At 43.3% G+C, this 22,918-nt stretch overlaps 2 protein-coding genes across 3 annotated transcripts in view; one reads left to right on the top strand and one right to left on the bottom strand.

The window, feature by feature from the left end:
* The window catches only part of cacna1db (calcium channel, voltage-dependent, L type, alpha 1D subunit, b), a 78,883-nt gene extending 67,253 nt beyond the window's left edge, over positions 1-11,630 (top strand). For both annotated transcript variants that reach the window (XM_042097000.1, XM_042097001.1), the window contains exons 39-47: positions 430-563; positions 1,779-1,886; positions 3,367-3,731; positions 5,947-5,973; positions 6,145-6,291; positions 8,283-8,443; positions 8,889-9,010; positions 9,261-9,647; positions 10,897-11,630. In XM_042097000.1, coding sequence (XP_041952934.1) covers positions 430-563; positions 1,779-1,886; positions 3,367-3,731; positions 5,947-5,973; positions 6,145-6,291; positions 8,283-8,443; positions 8,889-9,010; positions 9,261-9,647; positions 10,897-11,187 — 1,742 coding nt within the window. In that variant the 3' untranslated portion in view covers positions 11,188-11,630. The remainder of the gene's footprint in view (positions 1-429; positions 564-1,778; positions 1,887-3,366; positions 3,732-5,946; positions 5,974-6,144; positions 6,292-8,282; positions 8,444-8,888; positions 9,011-9,260; positions 9,648-10,896) is intronic.
* A 3,037-nt stretch (positions 11,631-14,667) lies between these two features.
* On the bottom strand, positions 14,668-22,810 carry chdh (choline dehydrogenase). Its single transcript, XM_042097331.1, is given in 8 exon segments — positions 14,668-15,879; positions 16,029-16,131; positions 17,673-17,815; positions 17,993-18,127; positions 18,501-18,630; positions 20,850-21,001; positions 21,309-22,131; positions 22,705-22,810. Coding segments are annotated over 7 exon segments (1,818 nt in total). The 5' UTR covers positions 22,045-22,131; positions 22,705-22,810; the 3' UTR covers positions 14,668-15,460.
* Positions 22,811-22,918: the final 108 nt, after the last annotated feature.

The following is a 22,918-nucleotide window of genomic DNA, read 5'->3' as shown; positions in this document are numbered from 1 at the left end:
TTCGAACCGGCAACCCTCCGGTTACAGGTCCGAAGTGCTAACCAGTAGGCCACGGCTGCTTATGACAGTGCGTCTTCAGCTGTTTACATGCACCTTTCGCTATAGACCAGGTTTTTCTTGGTCAGCGGCGTAGTGATTTTTAGAGGGCGTAACATAGCAATTTTTGGATCATGAGCCAGAGCTGTCTAACTTACCGTATAGTCCACTGTCTAGACCAGAGCTGTCTAACTGACCGTCTAGTCCACTGTCTAGACCAGAGCTGTCTTACTGACCGTGTAGTCTATTGTCTGGGCCAGAGCTGTCTAACTGACCGTATAGTCTATTGTCTGGGCCAGAGCAGTCTAACTGACCGTATAGTCCACGGCTCCCAGTGCGCTGTACTGATATACCCTCTGACTGAGGAGGTGGTTGTGTGGTCTGTTCACTCAGATGACGAGGTAACGGTGGGGAAGTTCTATGCCACCTTCCTGATACAGGACTACTTCAGGAAATTCAAGAAACGCAAAGAGCAAGGGCTTGTGGGACTCCATCCGGCCCGACTCAACACTGCCATCGCACTGCAGGTGAGACCCCAGTAATAATGATGACACTCCAAGTGTGTCTGTGTGTGTGATACTGTGTGTGTGTGTGTCTGTGTGTGTGTGATACTGTGTGTGTCTCTGTGTGTGTGTGTGTGTGTGTGTGTGTGTGTGTGTGTGTGTGTGTCTGTGTGTGTGTGTGTCTGTGTGTGGATATATATTATTATGGTCTTTTTCTTCCCCCATCGTCGACTTCAAGGCAGCACTGCCTGTAAGGAGCTAGGGTTAGGCAAGATTTAGGGTTAGGGCTAAGGTTACGGAAGGCAGCGCTGCCTTGAAGTCTATGGTGGGGGCCAAAAAGACCATTCTAAAATGGATAGTTCCGATCCTTGTTTATGATTGGTTGAATCGCGTTCGATGCCGTTGTAAAATCCAGCACAAACATACACCTTGACCACATTTCATTCTATATTACTGCACTACCACAACTTGTTACAAAATAGAGTAACTGCATCTCAATGTTTTTTGGCAACCTTTCTGATTGAGGAAAAATATGAGGAAGAATGATTATATATGAATATGTTGTTACATTTCTCGTTGCTGTGCCTTTATTTTATGAAATCTTGCCAGATATATGTAGTAACCGTTTTAGAAAATCAATAAGCCACTTGAGTCCATAGGTTACACTGATTTTAGAACAGCTGAGGGGGGATTTAGGCACTCTGCTTGCTCGTCGTGCCTAACAACACCCCATAGCTGTTCTAAAATCAGTGTAACCTATGGCCTCTCTTATTGCTTAATCAAGCGTGTTTGTTTGTTTGTGTGTCAAGCATGTGACTCATTGAGCATATTCCTCAGAATTCAATTATCCTTCCACTTCACTTCCAGCTAAAAAGAACCCCAGCAGCTCAGGTGTCAGCACAACCAGACAGTGTTAACCAATCACAGACCATTCCCATCAGACCACATCAAGGTTAGCTAGAAATAAGGAGTGGACTTTTCAATGTAAGTGTAGGACAAACAAAACTGAATGATCTCACCATCATAAACTAATGGTTTCAATGAAGTGATCCTATTTGCATACCACACCTCTTCCCAAGAGGTGTTTATCTATGTGTGTTTGTATTTAGCTGGAAGTGAAGTGGCAGTATAATAGAGGAATAGTCTGAGGAATATGTTATAAATGGATATTTGCCAAGGGTATGAATAATTGTGGTTGTGTGACAGTAGACAGCAATGCTGTGACTATGTCCCTTACAGGCTGGCCTGCGCACACTGCATGATATTGGGCCCGAGATTCGGCGTGCCATATCATGTGACCTGCAGGACGAGGATGCAAACGTGGAAGAAGAGGACGAGATCTACAGGGTAATGTGTATTACGTCAATCAAGGCCTCCTTAGACTGGGACTGAGACTAGGACTAAGAGAGTACTGAGGTGGGCTCTGCCTTATGGAGTTAAGGACATAATGACCCCCCCCCCCCCCCCCCCCCTAAAAAAAAAAAGATAGATAGAGTTTAAGAAAAGCATATTTCACCGAGCTGTCTAACTGACCGTATAGTCCACTGTCTAGACCAGAGCTGTTTATCTGATCGTATATCCACGGCTCCCAGAGCGCTCTACTGATATACCCTCTGACTGAAAAAAAAGAACATGCTCAAATAGTGTTAGGTACATCTCTGAAACTATTTGATATCTTCATATTTTGACAAGCAGATACAGATCAATGACCAAGCACAGCCACATTACATCAACAGAGACTTCTTCTAGCATTCCTGTCCTCTGTGTGGGTTTATGACAGTGCAGGAATGTAGTTCACAGACACACACACACACACACACAACGAGAGAGAGAGAGAGTGAACTGTAGGTTGTGCATTAGGGAAAAGATGGACTAGCAATCATTATTAAAACAGAAAGCATTATAAAACACAAAATGACAACCAAACGCATGCACACAGCACACATTTTCTCCCTTTCCCCCAGCACATGCAATATGCACTGCACACACACACACCCACACCCAGAGGCCTGAAGTCATTTCTTAATACCAATAATTGCCTGTCTACTTTCCACTGTCCTGTCAATAAAGGCTCTAAAGACCCAAATTAAATCTTTAAATAATTATTAAATTAAAAATTAAAAATTAATTTATTAGGGCTGTCAATCAATTAAAAAATGAATTAATCAAATTAATCAAATTAATTACATACTCTGTGATTAATTAATCTAAATTAATCACATATATAATTTTTGCTGTGAAAGTATTTTAAATATTTAAATTCAAATGAATCATTGAATAATCAGCATTAGTGACATTAAAGTTCAAAAACTCTTTTATTATTATTTTCACTGTTCAAATAATGTTCATAATAATCTATGATATGACCTAATATGCTGAGGAAATAAATTCAAAAGTGCTTCGGGAAAAAGTTTTTTTTCACATACAAGGCATTTCAGGCCACACCTGAAGACACAATGAAAATAAATTAACACTCCCCTCAATGTCAACACTATTTCTCTTTTGACAAACTCTGGTGATATGCAAATTCCTTGCTGCACACATTGCAGAGGACTTTATTTTAATCAACACTTTATTTTTATCAACACCATCAGACCGTTTTTTAAAAGCAAATGTTCCAATCTATGATCTAGGCAGCACATTTTCTTTTCTCTCCTTCATTTTACAGGGTAATGGTTACTGACTAGAATGGCTCGGGGTCAAAGGTTATACGGAATCGATTAATCTGCGCTATTTTTTTTAATCAGTTATTTTTTCTCAAATTAATTAATCAAAATGAATCAGTTATTTTGACAGCCCTATAATTTATATGTAAACTTCTCTGCAGAGGAATGGAGGCCTTCTTGGCAACCACCTCAACCATGTGAATGGGGACAACCGTGGCGCTGCCGGCCAGACCAACGTCACCCAGCGGCCCCTACAGGTCCCTTCTATCCCCTGCCACAGCCACGCTGACCCCGCGCACTCGCTGTCGGACGACGGCCCGCTCTATGCCAACATCAACGCCGGCCTCTGCCACAAGTCCTCCAACGCCAACCTCAACAATGCCAACGTGCCCACTCTCCCCACGGTGACCAACGGGGGACACCACCCACCCTCCGAGCACTCGGCCGCCAGCCGGATCTCCTCCCTCAGCTCCTACCTCAACCTCAGGGGTGACGCCGACTCTCTCAGGAGGGTGAACTCCAGAAGGTCTGTGTGTGTGTGTGTGTGTGTGTGTGTGTGTGTGTGTGTGTGTGTGTGTGTGTGTGTGTGTAACCCTGCCTTTTTAAACTGGAACTCGTCTCTTTCTGACACATTGGTAGTTTTCCATGAACACTCCTGCAATGTTACACAATGTCATCATCCTCCCTTGAACAAACACACTTTCTATAGCGCCAGTGGGGTCATCATGCTAATGTTCACTTCTCACGCAATTCCTTCTGGATGATATTTTATGAAGCAGTTAAGGCAACAAAAAAAAAACAGGTAAATGTCAACGTTGCATAATGTTGTTTTTTGCACCACATACACTTCAGAAATCCGTGAAAAAGCACTGCCAAGACTTCTCAGCTTCAGAGTTGAGTTAAATCAATACACTCTGCAAAACACACTGCAAATTCTTTATCTGGCTGTGTGCCATCTCAGAATGCAACAATGTGCTCCTCTCTAAAGCTTGCTTTTAGCTAAATAGCACTAGTATCATCTTTGAGTTATTATGGCTTGTGTGAAACACCTGGCTCCAGGCTATGCACTAAAAGCTTTCACAGAATGATCAACGACTAGATCACCAAAAGGCAAGAGTTTGCATGTTATCAAGTCTTTTAACAGTGCCAACCCTGCTGATGTGGATGCTGGCTGCTTTACCATGAACTGTGAACACAATGATAATATTTGTCCAGTATAAACATCAAGACTTGTATTACCAGAACTAGAATCAGTGCATTCATCTGGCTCCTTGTTTCTAATAGAATTAATGAGGATTAGGGGTGGAAAGTACAAGCGGTATACAATATGAAGATACTCCAAGTTATGTATTTTTTTGACTATATTTCACCATATTGGTAGTTGCTTTTAGATAGCAGGGAATCAATGAGGCCAAGTACATAGAGATTATACAAGAAGTTACATCGGAATACAATTATGCCAATACCTGCAATACAACAAGAGTCGCTCATTTATAAAGGATATGTTGGACCCATTTTCTCAATTTTAAATAGTTTCTCAAGGTCTTGAGAAATTCTGTGTCATACTTTGGTCAAAATACCAAAAGAATGAAGCACCACAACAACCTTTTCAACTGTGTCAGAAGAGCCCTATTCAGAGGGGCCAGTTTGTGTCCCTGTGCCTATACGGACATGAGTATCGACAGGTCCTGAGCTTGTGAAAGAAAATTGACGAACTTTCGTCTTGAGCGGAGACTTGGTCCACATAGGATAAAATTGGGGTGTTTTTATTCAATAAGCTGGCACTTGACATGACTTTAGCTAGTGAATCTGAATGGCTTGCTGAATCACATGTCGTCAGACCTAGGCAGCACCTGGCTGGTGTTATATTGGAAATAACAGTTCAGATACCAAAATACATGCGTAAAAAAGAGGTTGAATTTTGATATACGTCTGTGTGGTGTGAAATATGTCGTAATCATACTGTTTCAGGGATTCAGTAATAGCTGTCATCATCATGTCTGTGCTTCTCCACTTCAGAGGCATTTTTTATTGAAATGTTAAAATAATTGGCTGTACCTCTACCATTATATAAATAGTTATTGTCCCATACTTACTACTTACACTGTGATAAACATTTTAGGCCATAATGCTTAGCCTTACAGCTGATTTTCAGGTTACTGGAATATTCAACAAGACAGCGAGATGATTGCCAAATTACACCTTCATGTAACACCCCCACACCACGGGCGTTCACCAGCCATGAAATTCTTGTTTAGGCAAAGGCATCAGAAAGATGATGAGCTGTGAAGTGAAATTCAAAGGGAATCACCAGTTCTGTGCCATGGCCCACATTCAAGCCTGGGCAAGCAGATGAAGCGAGCCAATATCTCCAGCGTGTAGCTCTTGAACGAGAAAAGCTGCTCAAGAAATCTACCCCATCAAGCTGCCCACAGCCACCTTTATTCCAATTCCAATGAAACCGTCTAATTGCGTTGACCTTATAAACCGACCCATAGTAGGCAGACATATCCATCTTGTTTATGACATTCCTCCCATGCAACCCCTGTGCGTGACATGTCCATGTGTTACGAAATATGTTTGTCGTGTTGCCATTCGTTGCCATTCTCTCAGTCCTTATGGGCCATTTCCATTGACAGAGATATGCACCAGTGATTAACCATTGACTTTTGTTACCCATTTTGCCCCTTCCCCCCCATGCTCTCTCCATCTCTTCCACTCGCCCCCGTCCACTGGAACAGAAGACGCTACTATGAGACCTATATTAGGTAGGTGTGTGTGTGTTCTAATGCGTCCTAACTTTAGCTACCATGGATAGGCTGTGTCTGGTACTGTTACCCTTTCCATGTGTATTAGTCAGTTTTGTACAACTACCCATAGTGATGCTGATAATGACAAGGCACTTCATGACTCCTGCTCCCTGCTCAAACCCCGTCCAGGTCGGACTCGGGGGTCAGCCACTACCCCACCATTCGGAGAGAGGAGGCTTTGGCTGGGGATGGTAGTGACGAGGAACAGGACTCCGGAGAGTACCACAGCGGGGAGGACTTCCAGGAGGACGACATCATGCTGGCAGGCGACAGGAGGTACTGTATCACCATCATCGCTTTAGATTACTTATCTGCATTTACATGGATGTATTTAACAGGTATGGCAGAGCAGCGGTAACTATGCCTGACTGACATTTCAATATCGATTCCTGAGCTTGCTGTTGCCAGTCTGTGTTGCTTTTGGATAAAAGTATCATATAAATACCAGTGAACCTTAACTTTATTTAGCTGTCACTTTTGTGTCACTTCGTTAAGATGCAAACTTACAAATGAATCATTTTACCCTGTTTGCGATTTTGTAATTATAATTGGGGGCCAAGCAGCGAAGCTGCGAGGCAACCCATAGTGATTCTATGTGTTCTTATTATTATTATAACGAAACGCTCATTTGCAATTGAACCATACAGTAAAAAGTTGGGAAATTTGGCACATTGATTCGGTATAGTCATATGATTAATTTAACTAACTTTCATGTCAAGTGCTCTAGCGCCCCCAATGTGTCAGATTTTGCATTACATCTATGCGCTTAAAGTTTCAACCATACAAATTGAGGTATACTTGGAATCCTTGGATGAGGCCGAACTCAACGCACCCCATGACGTCAATTTCCATGACGTTGGATCTTCCGCCATATTGGATTTAATCAAAAACACTTAAAAGGAATCAAAGGTCATAAAGTTTGTCCGATTTTGACAAAACTTGTCGCAGATGATCGTCAGACCATGACTCACAAACGCATTGCTTTTTGGAGCCATATTCAAAACCTGTCGCCTGTCATGACCAATCAAGTTTCAGGAAGTGAAGAAATATTTCAGTAAAGCTTTAACGTATCAAAACCAAACTCAGTACATGGGCTCAGGACCCAATAAGGAGGAGGCTCAATAAATTTGATGACTTTTGACCTATAGGTGGTGCTATAATTAGCAAAATTACATTTTGGCCTGTAACGGGTAATGTGTTTGAAATTAAAACTTGCTATTGGTGTCTGTTAATGTTAATGTTAATGTACTAGTGGTGTCTGTCGGAGGCCCTAAGGATGACAGATGTGATTTTGTGACATTAACATAATTGATCTGGCCGCCATATTGGATTTAATCAATGTAACTTAAAAGTTTTCACAGGTCACAAAGTTCATCCGATTTTCATGAAACTTGGCACAGATGATCTTCAGACCATGACTCAGAAAAGCATTGCCTTTTGGAGCCATATTGATAACCCGTCGCCCGTGGTAACCAATCAAGTTTGGTGGCGAAGCCGCAAAACAGGAAGTGAAGTGATATCTCAGCAAAGCTTTCGCGTATCAACACCAAACTCAGTACATGGTCTCAGGACCCAATTAGGAAGAAGCTCAATAAATTTGATGACATTTGACCACTATGTGGCGCTATTATCACAGAAAGGGGGCTCATATTTCAGCAATGCTTTCACGTATTGAAACCAAACTTAGTATATGGACTTGGGACCTTATCCTGAGAACACAAAATACATTTGGTGACCTTCAACCACTAGGGCGGCGCTAGAGTAGTTCATGGACTTGTGACCACATCCTGAGGATGCACAATCAATTTTGCGACCTTTGACCACTAGGGGTGCTATAATTTGCAACACTTTCTCGTATCGACACCAAACTTGGTACATTGACTCGGGACACATCCCGAAGACGCTCAATATATTTAGTGACCTTTGAACACTAGGGGCGCTATAATTATCAACACTTTCTCGTATCGACACCAAACTTGGTATGTGGACTCGTGACTACAACCTGAGGACGCACAATACATTTGGTGATATTTGGGGTATGCGTATGTGTGGGGGGCTATTGGGGTGTGTGGGAGAGGAGGTTTATCTGTGTATATGTGTGTGTGTGGGATGGGGGGTTAATTGGGTGTGTGTATAATGTAGCAACATTGGGTTGCCATGACAACTCCTGCTCAACTGCTTGGCCCCCACATTGCTGCTTGCAGCTATATTTATTATTATTATTATTATCTTTTTATGTTGTGTTTATTTCTTGTCGGCTTAATCAGGAGACTCTACCGGGAGTACCATGGCAGTGTGAGTGATTTCGACCCAGAGACGCCCAGGGGCTATCACCATACTGAGAGCTTCTTTGACGATGACGAGCAGCCCATCTACCAGGAGTGCAGGAGGTCACCCATACGACGGCTGCTCTCCACCTCCCCCCAGAGTAAGTCCGTATTTGTAGAGACGGGTGCGCACATCCAAAATATGTTGTAACAGGTGCCAGACAAAACGTGTCAGAGAGAGAAGGAGATGGTCTGCACACTGTATGAGCTCCAAGAGATACTTTATTTTTAAAAGGCAAACTTTTAAGAATAAATAAAGTATTTCTTGGAGCCCATATACAGTGTGCAGACCATCTCCTTTTCTCCCCCCAGAGTAAGACCACTCAGTGCATCAAGCATAACACGAGTAACATGACTCATAGGAATAGGAATTTGACAAAAATGCATTTCATATTACTTCTCCGTTTCACACAACATATTTGAATTGAAATGGAGTAGTAAACATGCTAATAAGGGACTGGACAGAACAGAACGAGTTTGTGATGCTACTCTGCTTGTGGTACCATGTGATGATGGGTCACCCCTTCGTCCAATTCTGCTGTGCAGCTCCTCACAGGTCGGCCTTCAACATTGAGTGTCTGCGGAGGCAGAGCAGTCAGGACGAAGCGCTGCTGTCTCCTGTTTTTCACCACCGCACTGCACTACCTCTCCAGCTGATGCAGCATCAGGTAGCAACACACACACACACAACTATTAGACATACAAGAGCTTATATACAAAGGTACGCACACAACTAACCAAATATACACAATCAAATATTTATATTCACAGGTGATGAGAGAAATTTATCAATATTTAATGAGAGCATTTATCAATAGTTAAACATAATTTAGGTCATTTTTACAAGTCTACAAAGGGGAAGGCCTTGTATTTTTACAGCTGTAACACACTGACCCATGCCTTTGTATGGCTACTCAGGTGATGGCAGTGGCCGGACTGGACGGCAGCCGGGTCCGGCTCTCCCCGACCCGCTCTGTCCGCTCCTGGGCCACGCCGCCCACCACGCCGGCCGCCGCCTACACGCCGCTCATCCAGGTGGACTGGCACGGCGGGCCGCCCAGCGCCAACAGCAGTCCCGGCACGGCGCGCGGCAGCTCCTGGTACACGCCGCAGCTGCCGGGCCGCCTGTCCCGCTCCAGCACGCAATCGCGCAGCTTCACGCACTACCGGCCGGGACGTTCGGCCACCAACTCCTCATCGCACACCGCTGCCGCCGCCCCTGCCCCTGGCTGCCTGCAGATCCCGCTGGACTTCCACAGCAAGCACAGCCAGAAGAGAGGCAGCGCTGACAGCCTGGTGGAGGCAGTGAGTACACCCTCCCCCCCACCCCACCCCCTACCAAACACACATCTTGGCCCAGTGGTATTTTGATCCCGTGAGGGAAATTTGGTCTCTGCATTTATCCCAATCCGTGAATTAGTGAAACACACTCAGCACACAGTGAACACACAGTGAGGTGAAGCACACACTAATCCCGGCGCAGTGAGCTGCCTGCAACAACAGCGGCGCTCGGGGAGCAGTGAGGGGTTAGGTGCCTTGCTCAAGGGCACTTCATCCGTGCCTACTGGTCGGTGTAGTCTAGTTAGCTGTAGTGGGTATACTGTGATGTAGCAGTTAGCTGTAGTGGGTATACTGTGATCAACCCCAAATGTTAATATGTATCCTTGCCTATTTTAAGTGGGTATACTGAGATGGTGATGCTTTTTAAGTGCTTATACTGCGTAGTCCTGCGTATCACGTAGACTACACCACTGCTTGGCCCCAAACGCATGCCTCTGAGTGTTAGCAGTGGCCCAAGGGTCGGGAATGTGTTGAAGGACACCCCCTCACTTAATAAGTAATGACCCCACCCATTCATTAGAAAGTCTTGCTCATACACTGCTCAAAAACAAATTTAAGGGAACCCCTATAGTTTCCACATTCACAAACCTGACTGTTCTTGCAAACTCTCACCTCAAAACAGTTTTACCTGTGCTAAAAATCAAACAATGTAAGGGTACCAATCTAATGTGTGATTGAAGTGTTCCCTGACTTTTTTTGAGCAGTGTATATACTGAGGAGCATCATTGAGTTATCCTCGAGCGGGTTCTAGGCATAAATTCCGTCAGGGTTTGTAGATGCGTTGGTCTGTAGCTCACTGTTGAATTGACAGAGAAAATGTCTTAGTTTGCTTTAGGGCTCCATTTAATGGGTTTTATGACTCAGAACAAATGAACAAGGATGGTTAAATGATTACCAACCAGGTCTCAATGGCCACCTGAACCCAAAGACATTTCAGTGAGCATGTTAATATTTGCACAGTTGTATCACCAACCTTTCTGTGAGAAGTTTATGTTTTTTCCTAGTGGATGGATGGATGGATGGATGGATGGATGGATAGATTAGATTAGATTAGATAGATACTTTATTGATCCCCAGGGGAAATTCAAGGTCTCAGTAACATACAGACAACACACACACATTCACCAACAGCAGAATAGCTGAATAGCAGAATTGCTGAATAGCTGCAGAAATGAAGTGTTTCATTGACTCTGTCCTATCTTCCTCTGCTCAGGTACTGATCTCAGAGGGACTGGGGAAGTACGCCAAGGACCCAAAGTTCGTGGCGGCGACCAAGCAGGAGATCGCCGACGCATGCGAGATGACCATTGACGAGATGGAAAGCGCCGCCAGCAACCTGCTCAACGGCAGCATGGTGGACGGCGGTGGCACCTCGGATGACCTCGACGACGCCACGCTCCCGCGCCAGCGTAGCCTGCACTACTACAGCGATGAGGAGGCTGAGCCCAGTGGCAAGCACGAGGAGGATCTGACCGACGAGATGATATGCATCACCACGCTATAGCGTCCGCTCTGAAGCGGAACGCCACCACCACAAACTCATGCATGGGGAAAACTTAAAAAAGTGCCTTTCCAAAGAAGTGGATGAGTCTGTGTTCGGACTTGCCCAACTGGTCTGATAAAAGGAGAGATATGGCACCCATTTCTGAAGTAATGTTCAAGGAGAATTCAGTAGTGTAGAATAGAGGATTGTGGGATGTCACAGGAAGCAGACAGCTAAATGCATGATATTTTAAAGAGGTGACTTAAAGGTTCAGTCCGTGATTTTGGTCTACTTTTTGTCATTCAGCAAATTGCTTCTCACAGTCCTCTAACTGTCTGTTCAGTGTTTTGTGCTTACAAATGTTGTCAGTCCTGGCTCTGTAAATGGCAAACAAACAGAGTGGCTTGAACCGACCCATAAACAATTTCAGCCAATCAACATGCTGCTGCAGATGCACAGAAGGGAAGGGTCTCGTTGGATTGGCTGTTGAGCACAAATATCAACGTTTGGCGAAACTGAATTGTGGACTGCACCTTTAAGTGAGTTTAAACAAGACAGGTCACCTCTCTTTCTGGGTTTATTCTTTTAATTCACATATCAACCAATCAAGTTTCCTGTTACGGTCATATCCTCTCCTCCAATGCCTTACCTCCTTTCCTGTTCACACCAAGAACCCTAAATAGTGAACCATAGTTTCTAAAAAAATCTGCCATTCTTTTTTCCAATCCATGGTGTCATAAATGTTTTTACTTAGATATCACGCCATCTAATCCATATTATCAAACTTGAAAGTCAGACTTACTTTTGTATTTACACCTCTTTCCCAAATCACACCCCACAAAGCTACACAAACAGCCAGGCAATGAAAGTTCTTTTGTTTCGGTGTATTATTTATTATTTTATTGTAGTCATACTTTTAAAAGAGATACTTTATATTTTGTAATTGACCGGCCTAATGCAGATATCTTAGCAATATCCTCCCACTTCTTGTGGACTAGATTGCTATTATTTAACTCCCGTAGATGTTTCATGATGTACAATGTTATTTTGCCTTTTGTTATTTTGTCTTTTCGCACTGATGCATTGCATTCAAGTATAGCTGTTTTAGAATGATATGAGCCAATGTGAATTTACAGTGCACATGATATGCAGAAGACCAGTTTCCTGTAACTGAACAGTCAGTTTTTGTTAGATCATCCACCATATTTCCCACTCTGACAAATAGAGTGTGTGGGGGGTGGGGAGGTCATAGTTTGTAGTTGTAGTCATGGCTACAGTGAAAGATAGCTCTTCTGCTTATCCTGTTCATGACAAGTGCACAAGTAGAAAATCCTTATATGCTTTTTTTAGCATTTTCAATGCTGCTTGATGAGTTGGTCAAAGAAACTATTTTGTATGTGTGATTTTACAGGAGAAAAAAAATCAATCTGATCAGTATCAGATTCCAGAGATCTGATACCACAGACTTCATCAGTGCTTCCCCGCTTAGGGGTTTTCTAACTGACAAACCAACAGATCATTTTGATATGAAGCTTGGTGTATTGATTTCAGTGAACTCAAACTGCTTCTCTTTTATACCCTGTTAGGACCTGTATTCTATATATGGTGATGATTAAAATGCTCAATGATCTTTTGTAACTGTAAAATGTGAACGCTGTTGGTGGTTTCACCTGTGTTGTACACTGACTGCTCCCAGTCCTCAGGTACAGAGTCCTTCACTCTTGACTCCACTCTGGAACAGACCAGGAGCCGCCATCTTAAGGCCATTACTGCCATCAGCACTGCTACCAATGACATACCCTTCAGCCTCCGACCTCCAAGTACCCTCCAATAGCTAGCCAGTTTGAATGGGGACTACGACTGTGTGCTGCTGTTTGCAAACGTGAACACCTCGGTCACATCTGTCCAAAGCAACTGAACTGTAACTGCCATTTACTTCCTCTACCAAATTATTTTTTGTACCAAGTTCTATTAAACATCTAAAATCTTTTTGAAAAAAAAACAAAAAACAGTGGGTCTAAAGTGAAAGTGATTCCAAAGCTGACAGTTGGTTTGTGAGAGAGTCAGTTTAGCATACATAGTTTGTGGTTTTGGTTTGTTTAATTTGATGGAATTGTTGCTTACTGCCATAGATGACCCCCCTCCACACACGCACACGCACACACACACACACACACACACTCTACCAAAGCAAAGCCACTTAGCTTCTGAAGCTGTCGGTGGGGCATTCCAAATGGGCGTCACTTCCTACATAACTTCATAAGTACATAAGGTGATCAATACTTCAAAACATTTCACTTTTCTCATCTTTGTCTTGAAATTTATGAATTTATTGTTTTTTAAGGATTCAAGCATGTAGCGAGTACAAGAAGTGTAACAAATAGCTTTTAAAATGAAATGTAAACATTGTCATTTAGTTGTTAATCATCAAAAAAATTGAAAAACAAATTCTTATGACAATTTTCTTCACATTCACTGATTTCCTTTATACTGATAAGGGGAGAAAGGAAGGGGGACATAGGCACTATAGCAGATATGACAGATGATCAGCTAATCAGCTAATTAGCTGATTAAGTTCCTCAGGAACTCTGGTTGACATTCATATTACACAAGTGAGTAATACTCTATCAGTCACATTTCAGGCAGTGCTTGAAGGTCACTTGTAAGGTCGCATTTAGTGCAAATGAGCATTTGCTTAGACAGATCGCATTTCTACACGGCAGGCAGCCATACTGATGAAGCAATCAAACTGAATGTAAGTATAATGAAATATAAGCATATCATATAATTCAACAATTAACTTGTAAACATTCAGGAATCACATCTACCTTGATAAAGACATACATGCTCCAAAATAACACTGAAAATCAAACTGGTAAGACTTATAAAGTGATGATAACTGGACGTTTGTGTGCATATTGTGTGTGTGTACGTACATCCCTTTTAACAGGAATGTTTTCATTGTCATTAGTGTTTACAGAAAGAGGTCCCTTGTTTGATGCAGGCAGAGGATAGGAGGTATAGAAAAGTAAGAGTCCACATGTCTGCATGATGCATATTACTATTCTGAAGGCCCTATAGTTACAGAAGTGTGTTGGTAACAGAACATGATCAAAGCACCTTGGGAACATGGAGTGTTAAACTAGGGGAGGAAATCAATATCATAGTATTTCATACATGACACACCAAATATTTCACTGCACTACCTTAAACCTGAAACACTGATCATCCGCTCTTTCAGTCTTCCTTAAAGGTGCTCTTTAAAGCGATGCTGGGCAACGTCACTTCTGTTGACTTTCAAACAAAACAGAGAGCTAGCTCGCTACTTCCTCCCCCTCCATCCCGTGCTGCTCCCGTGCAATTGAAACTCTCCTAAACGCGCATCTCGTCTGTGATTTGCTGGAACAGTTTGTTATGTTTAATGGGCTAGGTTTGCCCAGGTTGTTTTTGTTGCCGTTCTTGAAGCCTGGGCTGTCCACAGAGATTGCATTTTTTTTACAGTGTATTCAGGACACAGACAGCTAGCGATTGGTTAGGTGCTGTTTGCAGTAAGTGACATAAAATGTTTTAGCCTAAAAAACGCGTGGCATCGCTTAGAGCACCTTTAATATGAAATGTGAACATGTCTCTGCATTATAAAACAGTCTTACTTGGTTTGGATAAAATACACTATGAGAAGGCCCTGCTTTGGGGACATGATTTGCAGTTTAAAATGTGATATATTACAAAAAGCACTGAAAATTTGTATTACTGTTAAAATAAGTGTGGCAATAAAATGTTGTAGGGACTCTGGTGGTCCTGGTCTTGCCACGCTAGTTTTGTCTATTGTATGAAAATCTTTATCCTTTGGTTAGCCTTTGAATTGAAGGAGATTAATCTGACCCCTTTGGTTACCCTTTGAATTTCAGAAGATTAAGCTGCCTATGCTACTCTGTTTAAAAATGACACCAGCATGTCACCATATGTAACACTGCTACTACTTACATGCTACACAACATCTAACTTCGCAAAAATATATATCATTCTAATTTCAAAAATAATTATTCAATCTCCAGGATGGCTCAACGGAATGATCATTTCAGAAGCATTCATTATGACAATTAAATTGCACTTTAAGGCATCACAAATAATTAAGTTTCTTAAGTTTCTATTCATTTTGACAGTGAAATAGTATGATCCTGATGTTTTTAGCTGTTTAGCCTGTGACATATAACAGCAGGTAAGCCAAGTACCACTTAGTGTATAACATAATGCTGAGGGTGTGAGGCACCTGTAGTGGGCAGGACGAGCCCCCTCACCGCTGTGTCTCTAAACTGGGCGGCTGGTAGACGGGCACCCCGGGGTCACTTAGTGACGGCAGGCCCTTGATGATATCGGCAGCTTTCTCAGCCATCATGATAGTGGGCGCGTTCAGGTTGCCACTGACCACGCTGGGCATGATGGAGGCGTCGACCACACGGAGCGCGTCCAGACCGTAGACGCGCGTCTGGGGGTCCACCACAGCCATGCGGTCTGTGACGGCGCCCATCTTGCAGGTACAGGACGGGTGGTACGCGCTGTCCGCCTTCTGCCGCACGAAGGCGTCAATCTCGTCGTCCGTGGTGACCCCCGGGCCCGGCTGGACCTCGGGGCCTCGGAACGGATCAAAGGCCTTCTGAGCAAAGATCTCCCGCGACAGCTTCACACTCTGCCTGAACTCCCATATGTCAATATCTAAGGGGCAGGGATGGTGAAGCCGAAAGAGAAAACAAAATAAATACAACACTAACGCTGTCGCAATCTCAAATTACTGCCTTAGGCCACTGCCACTAAAAAACATAGATAGAAAGTTGGGCATCTGTTTTCAATCCAACAACACTTACCTGTGGTGAGGTAGTTGGGCTGAAGGATTGGGTGATCCAGTGGATTCCTGCTCTTCAGTTTCATCCATCCAATACTGGTGCTCCTCATCGGTCCAACATGGACCTATCCAATTATGAATAATAAAATCCCTTCAGTGACACAGGAGGACATTTTCATCATCATACAACCAAGAGTATATGTGCCACGGATCATAATATGCAACCTGTACGCTGCTGGGCTTAGCCCCCAGGGTTGTAGGTAATGCGTGTGCATAGAGCTGGTCGAAAAAACCTTAAAAGGGCTTCAGTGAATTGGTAGGTAGCCTACCCTTTGAGGCCTAGGCTATTTTCAGTGTAATTTTACTATTAAGCTCATTTTAAGGGCCATCTGTTATACTAGGCTATATAGTTTTCAAGACAGTATAGGCTACGCATATCTGGGAAAGTATGATGTGATCATGCTTCTAATAATAATATATAATACAAAATACTAAAAGATTTCTATAGTTATTTTTCGCTGACTGGATGTGAAAGTTGCAGAATACAATGAAATGTGTAGATGTACAGACTTAGAAATTACACACTGCCTACTCTCTCCACCCTTCCTCTCCTGGAACTATAGTCTTGGAAGTATAGTAGTATTTGATCATTTCATCAGTGCTCTTTTTAAGTTGAACTAGGGTAGTGCTTAACTACTAGCTACTACAAACTACTGTTAACTTATGTGATCATTCAATAATCAAACAAATAAACAATATTCAAACAATATTCAAACCTAAACAATTGCACCCTAGACTACGCTATGACCCTTTTTAACCAGATAATATTATATTAGTCCAGGGGTCTTCAACGTTTTTCAGCCCAAGGACCCCTTGACTGAGAAAGACACTGAGCATGTGTCTCATGTATGTCCAATGTTAATTTTCTCGCAAACCGTTTATCCCAGCACTAATATCAATGGAAAGCTCCTGTTCCGCTCTTTTATGTGACATCTGTGTGATTTATGTGAGATAAGTACTCTGTGAGCAATTCAACAGAAAATAATGGATGTGAATTTGGACGCATGTTATTACTATATATTTTTTAGGGGGGCTTTTGATCATCTTAGGTTGGATTCAGCCTGCCCAAAATAAGCCTAACGACGTCCCTGCATTTCAATTAAACTTACTTTTACTTATTTTTGCCACACAACTACTAATGCCACACAAGGCGTTTGATGCAAAAAGTTTGATGCAAAAAGCTATATCCAGGAACCATATGTAATCACAGTGTTCAATGTAATTTCTTGATCACGTCTGCTATTTTGAAACATGCATTTGTGGTTCATGCTGTCCTTAAAAACACTGATGGCAAATTAGCGGCTTGTACGTCCCTTATTGAACCCTACCATGTTTATGAGGCTTGGTGTTTCTCGTGCTTCAAACCCATTTTATTGCTTGACACATTCAATAAATGTATACAGTTCCATTTAACTAGTCCGAGCTTACTTCAAGGAAAGACATGACCGTAGAAACTTCAATGACATTTACATGGAAACAGTTGGAGTTGAGCATGCATGTATGCATGGGTTGCCTAAAAGTAGCTAGAGAAAGCACAATGGTGAGAGAGAAAGTAAATAAAAAGTAGAAAAAAGTCTGCAAATTCAAAACTGTAGGGGAAATGCACCTGGTAAGCCTCAATCTTGGAGGCAGCTCGGCCGTGGTCCACCACCTGCGAGGGCAGGAAGTGGAATTGGATGTCTGGGTGGGTGACGCCGGGTCGGCTGCGGATGAATCCCCCACTCTCCAGGTGCGCCGTGGCCCCGTAGCCTAGGAGACGGACCAGACGACGGAGTGACACACCACCCTGTCACACTCTCAAACTCACCACCAGTCATGCTTTTACAGCTAAGAACTTCAACCTTTAACTGCAGCTTGCTGTTGCTGGCAGCGCCTTTCATGTCTGTATCACATGACAACACATTGAAGTTTAGGCAGTGAAGCTACCTGTCTGCTGCAACATCCACTCTATGCCAATCTGGAGCATGTGGAAGGGCTTCTGGGCTTTATAGAGTGTGATGGGCTGGGTACACTGCTGCTGAACATACAACTCCAAGTGATCCTGCAGATTCTGGCCCACTCCTGTGGAGACAAACACAACCGCACAGGCACAACAACATTCATACACACAGACACAAACACACACACACACACACACACACACACAGACAGACACACACACACACACACAGAAAGTAATTACCCCTAGAAAACATTAAACATTAATCTAGACATTCAAAGATCAGTGCTATGAATACATGACCTCATTTTACCTCATTAAATACATATTCAACAAACTTGAGCAAATAAAATGTTATCCATTAACATTAACAGTGTTTGAATAAATCAATAGCTTAAGAAAGCTCTTTTCAACATTTGTTTCTAGGAATAAAGACGGAAACAGAACCGGGAACAAACAGAGAAGGGGTGGGGAACACAGAGGAGTGGAGATCACCTGGCAGGTGCTGGACCACAGGGATGCCGAGCTCCTGGAGGTCATCTGCGTTGCCCACGCCGGACAGCATGAGGAGCTGTGGCGAGTTTATAGCTCCACCGCTCAGTATCACCTCTTTTTCTGCATACACCTGACCAATCACACACACATACGGATGTACACACACACACAGACAAACATGTCACGAACACACATGAATCCACTGTCTGTAATGAGTAGGCTTGGGTATCGAATATCGAGTATTGGTTGGAACCGGGACTATCTTTGCGATTTTCCCGGAATCGTTCAAAAGTTTAAATTTCGATTCCTAGTTTCGATTCCCAGTCCGCCGACCTGAAGAAGAAACGGCTGAACACCAACGAAGAAGCGCATAGTTCATAGAATAAAAATTCATGGAGAAGGTCAGACTATTTAATTCAGAAAGCAGGGTTCCCGCGGATCCTTAAATAGTCTTAAATACAACTGAATTTTCGAAAGAGAGGTATTAAATGTGCGTATGGGACCGCCAGCGAGTGCAAGAGAGCGAGTGATGTCTCAATCCAGTTTCGTGTATTTAAAAGGCAATTGTATAAGTGACTAGGCTATGAGGCTACGGGAGGAAGTGTAGTGGTTGCAGAGTGAAGATGTTTTTCACGGGTGTGGTTAAAGGAGTGAAAACAGTAATACAGTAGGCCTATGTACAAAATAATATGCCTGACGTTTTCGTGGTGTAGCTGAGGCCAGAGAGATATACAGGTAGCCTACGTGGAATGAGGAAGCCTACGGTAGAATGAGCAAGAGAAAGAAAGAGCGATAGGTTGGCCATACGTTCGAATTTAGGCCGGACATATGGATTTTAAAAGCCCTGTCCGGCGTAGCCTCAAGCCGGACGCTTATTTGTTCTCCTTTTTGGAGTTGCGCTTGGCATCTAAAATCGTTGCTCGGACGCAGCATCGTTTCACAAACTATGGACGCGAAGACTGCTGGTCAAATTATGTGCAGTGCTTCGCAATCAGGAGGAAATACTGTATATGTTAAGTTGATCTGTTTGCATCTTTCCAGCGTGTGTTGCTGGCCTAGCCTAGGGAAGAAAATATCTGTCTAAGTTATAATAGCCTACCTGTAATATCTGCCAGCAGCTTGCTTGCCAGCGTTTACCAGTAGGCTAGGCCTACTTCGCAAAAGTTGTGAACTATAACCGCATATTTTTTTAATGTAAACATGTAAAAAAAACGTGTGTTCATAATACGTGCGTGCTTGAGATGAAACCAGCGGTTTTCAGCAGGATCATGCGAGTCTCTTAATTAATTTAAAACAAGTCAATGGTTTTACAATGTTTCAGTCAAGCTTTGGTTGGTTTAGATACAACTGGTATGCAAAATGTAAAGTAGTGGATTAACTTTAATTTGCTGTGCTGCATATTGGACAATAGATGCGCATAGTAAATTATATAAAGTAGGCTTATTAAAATATGTAAATGGCTTAGTCTAACTTTGAAAAAAAATATTGAAGGGAATCCAGTCCAGTGCACATGTCTTTGGCAAGTAGCCTAGGCTACTACAGACACTGGTGAAGAACAGTCAGTCAGCAGTTAGCAAAACCAAATATGTACAGCCAGCTTCAAAAGCAAGCAGCCCAGACCCTAAAATTGGGCATTTATAGCTTTGAAGGTAATTCACACACAATTATTTTTCTTTCGCCAAAATATATTTGGTAACTTCTGTAGAAATCCAAAATGGGGTGGGGGTTAAAATTAGTAGGAAAAAAAAACTATTGCATAAACAGTCATATATATCTTTTTGCCGTGGTATAGTCTTAAGTTTCATTTAGATGTCTTGAAAAGGTCTTAAACGTCTTTAAATTTGCACTTGGAAAATGTGCAGATACCCTGAGAAAGACTGTTGGTTAGCTAGCTCATTTAAAATATCCTAAACTTTTTTTGACCCTGCCTCTTAAAAAAATCGGAATCGAGAATCGCTAGGAACCGGAATCGAAATAAGAAATCGGAATTGGAATCGGAATCGTTCAAATTCAAACGATACCCAACCCTAGTAATGAGGGCCTCACATCATGCATAACACAACCCAGAGGGGGGAAACCTGAATGTGTAAGCTATAATAGCATCAAGTTATCAAGATTATGTCTTATTCATTGTCCAGTCAGTCACCCAGACTCCACTGTCTTGTGCTGACCTCGGAATTACCCTGCAATCATAAAGTTGATATCATCGCCCAATTATCAACATATCGGTAACTCGAGATGCAGATCAAAGCATGTAGTGAGCAATCAAAGCATGTGAGCAAGCAATCCAAATGGCTGACATTTTTAACTCATTGCGCTGTGAACGGTGCAAACTCTTTGTGACCTTACCCTTTTAGTTTCTCCATTCTGCTGGTACTCCACGCCGATTGCCCTGGTCCCGTCGAAAAGGATGCGGGTACTCAGGCAGCGCACCTCTGCCTTCAGGTTGGGTCGGGACAGCACGGGCCGCAGGTATGCACTGGCTGTGCTCCACCTTTTCCCTGTGGGTGACCACAGTCAAGAAACACTTTGTGACACCTGTGCTCATTCGCTACACATCATTCACTGTACATGTTCTTGGATTGCTTGTTGCATTAGTAAGAGCTAAAAAAATAAAATGACTATTTTGAGAAGTTTCCCACTAAATTGGAAATTTCCCATTTACTATCTCATGGGAACCTGAGCGATGCCTTTAAAAACATGGCTATACCCTTAAAACAGTATATGAGATAAATGCATTTAATAATTGATTGAGAGGGGTAGTTGGGCACATGCTTAGTGAAGTTGAGTTTCTCCAGAGGTCCTGACCTTTGTATATGGTCATATCCATCCAGCCCAGGCCCTCCTGCTGGTAGCCGTTCATGTCGTCCGTGAACGGATACCCGGCCTGCTGGCCAGCATCGATGAACGCCTGGTGTAGGGGGTGATTGGTTCTGCCCCGGGACACGTGCAGCGGCCCGTCGCCTCCCCTATAGCGGTCAGCGCCCAGTTCATGGGCCTGAGCCTTGCGGAAGTAGGGCAGGCAGTGGTCGTAGTCCCAGCCCTCTGCGCCCTCCCTCTGCCAGCGGTTGTAGTCTTCGGCGTGGCCGCGGATGTACACCATGGCGTTGAGCGAGGATGAGCCACCCCACACGCGGCCCCGGGGCCAGTAGAGCACGTCCTACTGGCCCCGGCCGAGTGTGGAGGTGGCTTATCCCTCGCTCAACGCCATGGTTTGTACATCCGCGGCCACGCCGAAGACTACAACCGCTGGCAGAGGGGGCCGCACGCTGTTGAGGTGCATGTCCTTGGGCCCGGCTTCTAAGAGCAGGACTGACTCGGACGCGTTCTCCGTCAGCCGGTTGGCCAGCACACAGCCTGCGGAGCCGGCCCCTACGATGACATAGCTATAAGAAGGGGCCCTCTGGTTGGAAGTGGTTGTGCTGTAACTACAGTTCCATTTACATATCCGAGTTAAGGCCTGGGAGGACCATGAGTTGGGTGCCAGATTGAGACACCTGCCAAGGCCATAACTCATTGTTCTGGCCAGTGTGAATGAGAGCATGCTGACTTTTGGTCTGACTGATCTTCATGCAAAGTCAAAATGTCCCAATGCCAAGTCCTTGTGATGATAGAAAAGACAGACAGGGTCCTAAAGAAAAGGAGTGTAGTAGCCAATGAGGTTATGACGCATTGAAGAAAACTTCCATTATGGGTGACAGTTTATTAGTCAATGTTTTTATATAGGCTAGCTAAGTAATATACAAATATTATCTGTAAATGTTCGCCTCAACAAACCAAACAACTTTACAAAACCAATCAACACATAGCCTAAGCGTCCTTTCAAAATGTGTCAATAAGTCAGCGAGACAGACGGGGAAAAAGTGGCTGCTGCAGCTGCTGCAAGGGGGCATAACGTAGCCTATAGCCTATAATGTTACGTTCAGGGTCTTTGTGAGTCTCTTTGCACATTGTATTTTATCTGAAAACCTTCCAATTGCGCAACATATGACTACATTCCAATTGTAAGCATATTGTGTGGTAGTAGTAGGACGCAGAAAGGTTTCTTTCAAAACACGGAACAGCAACAACAACGACGGCGGTGGTGTGTGAGATAAAATTTGTAATACTTAAAGCAGATTAGGCACTCACTGACAAGGATTATGCTCCGATTAGCAAATTATTTCAAAATCAGAACAACGTCAATGTGAAGAAACACACTTACGTGCACAAGTATTTCGTAGCATACGAAAGTGTATGAAAACAACAAGTCACTTAATATCGCCAGCAACTCTCCAGCCGTCTGGGGCGGAGTTTGGAGACGTAGGCTATCAGTTGCCTCTGATAGGTTACGGGACGTTGCTTCAACTAGGTTTCTTTTCAACCGCTAGTCTAGTGCTGTCCTCATTTCATACAGTACTAGGCTATGCTCGATTGTT

Source organism: Alosa sapidissima, chromosome 7 (genome assembly GCF_018492685.1).
Source record: "Alosa sapidissima isolate fAloSap1 chromosome 7, fAloSap1.pri, whole genome shotgun sequence".
NCBI lineage: Eukaryota > Metazoa > Chordata > Actinopteri > Clupeiformes > Clupeidae > Alosa > Alosa sapidissima.
This window is presented reverse-complemented; position numbering and strand designations above follow the sequence as displayed.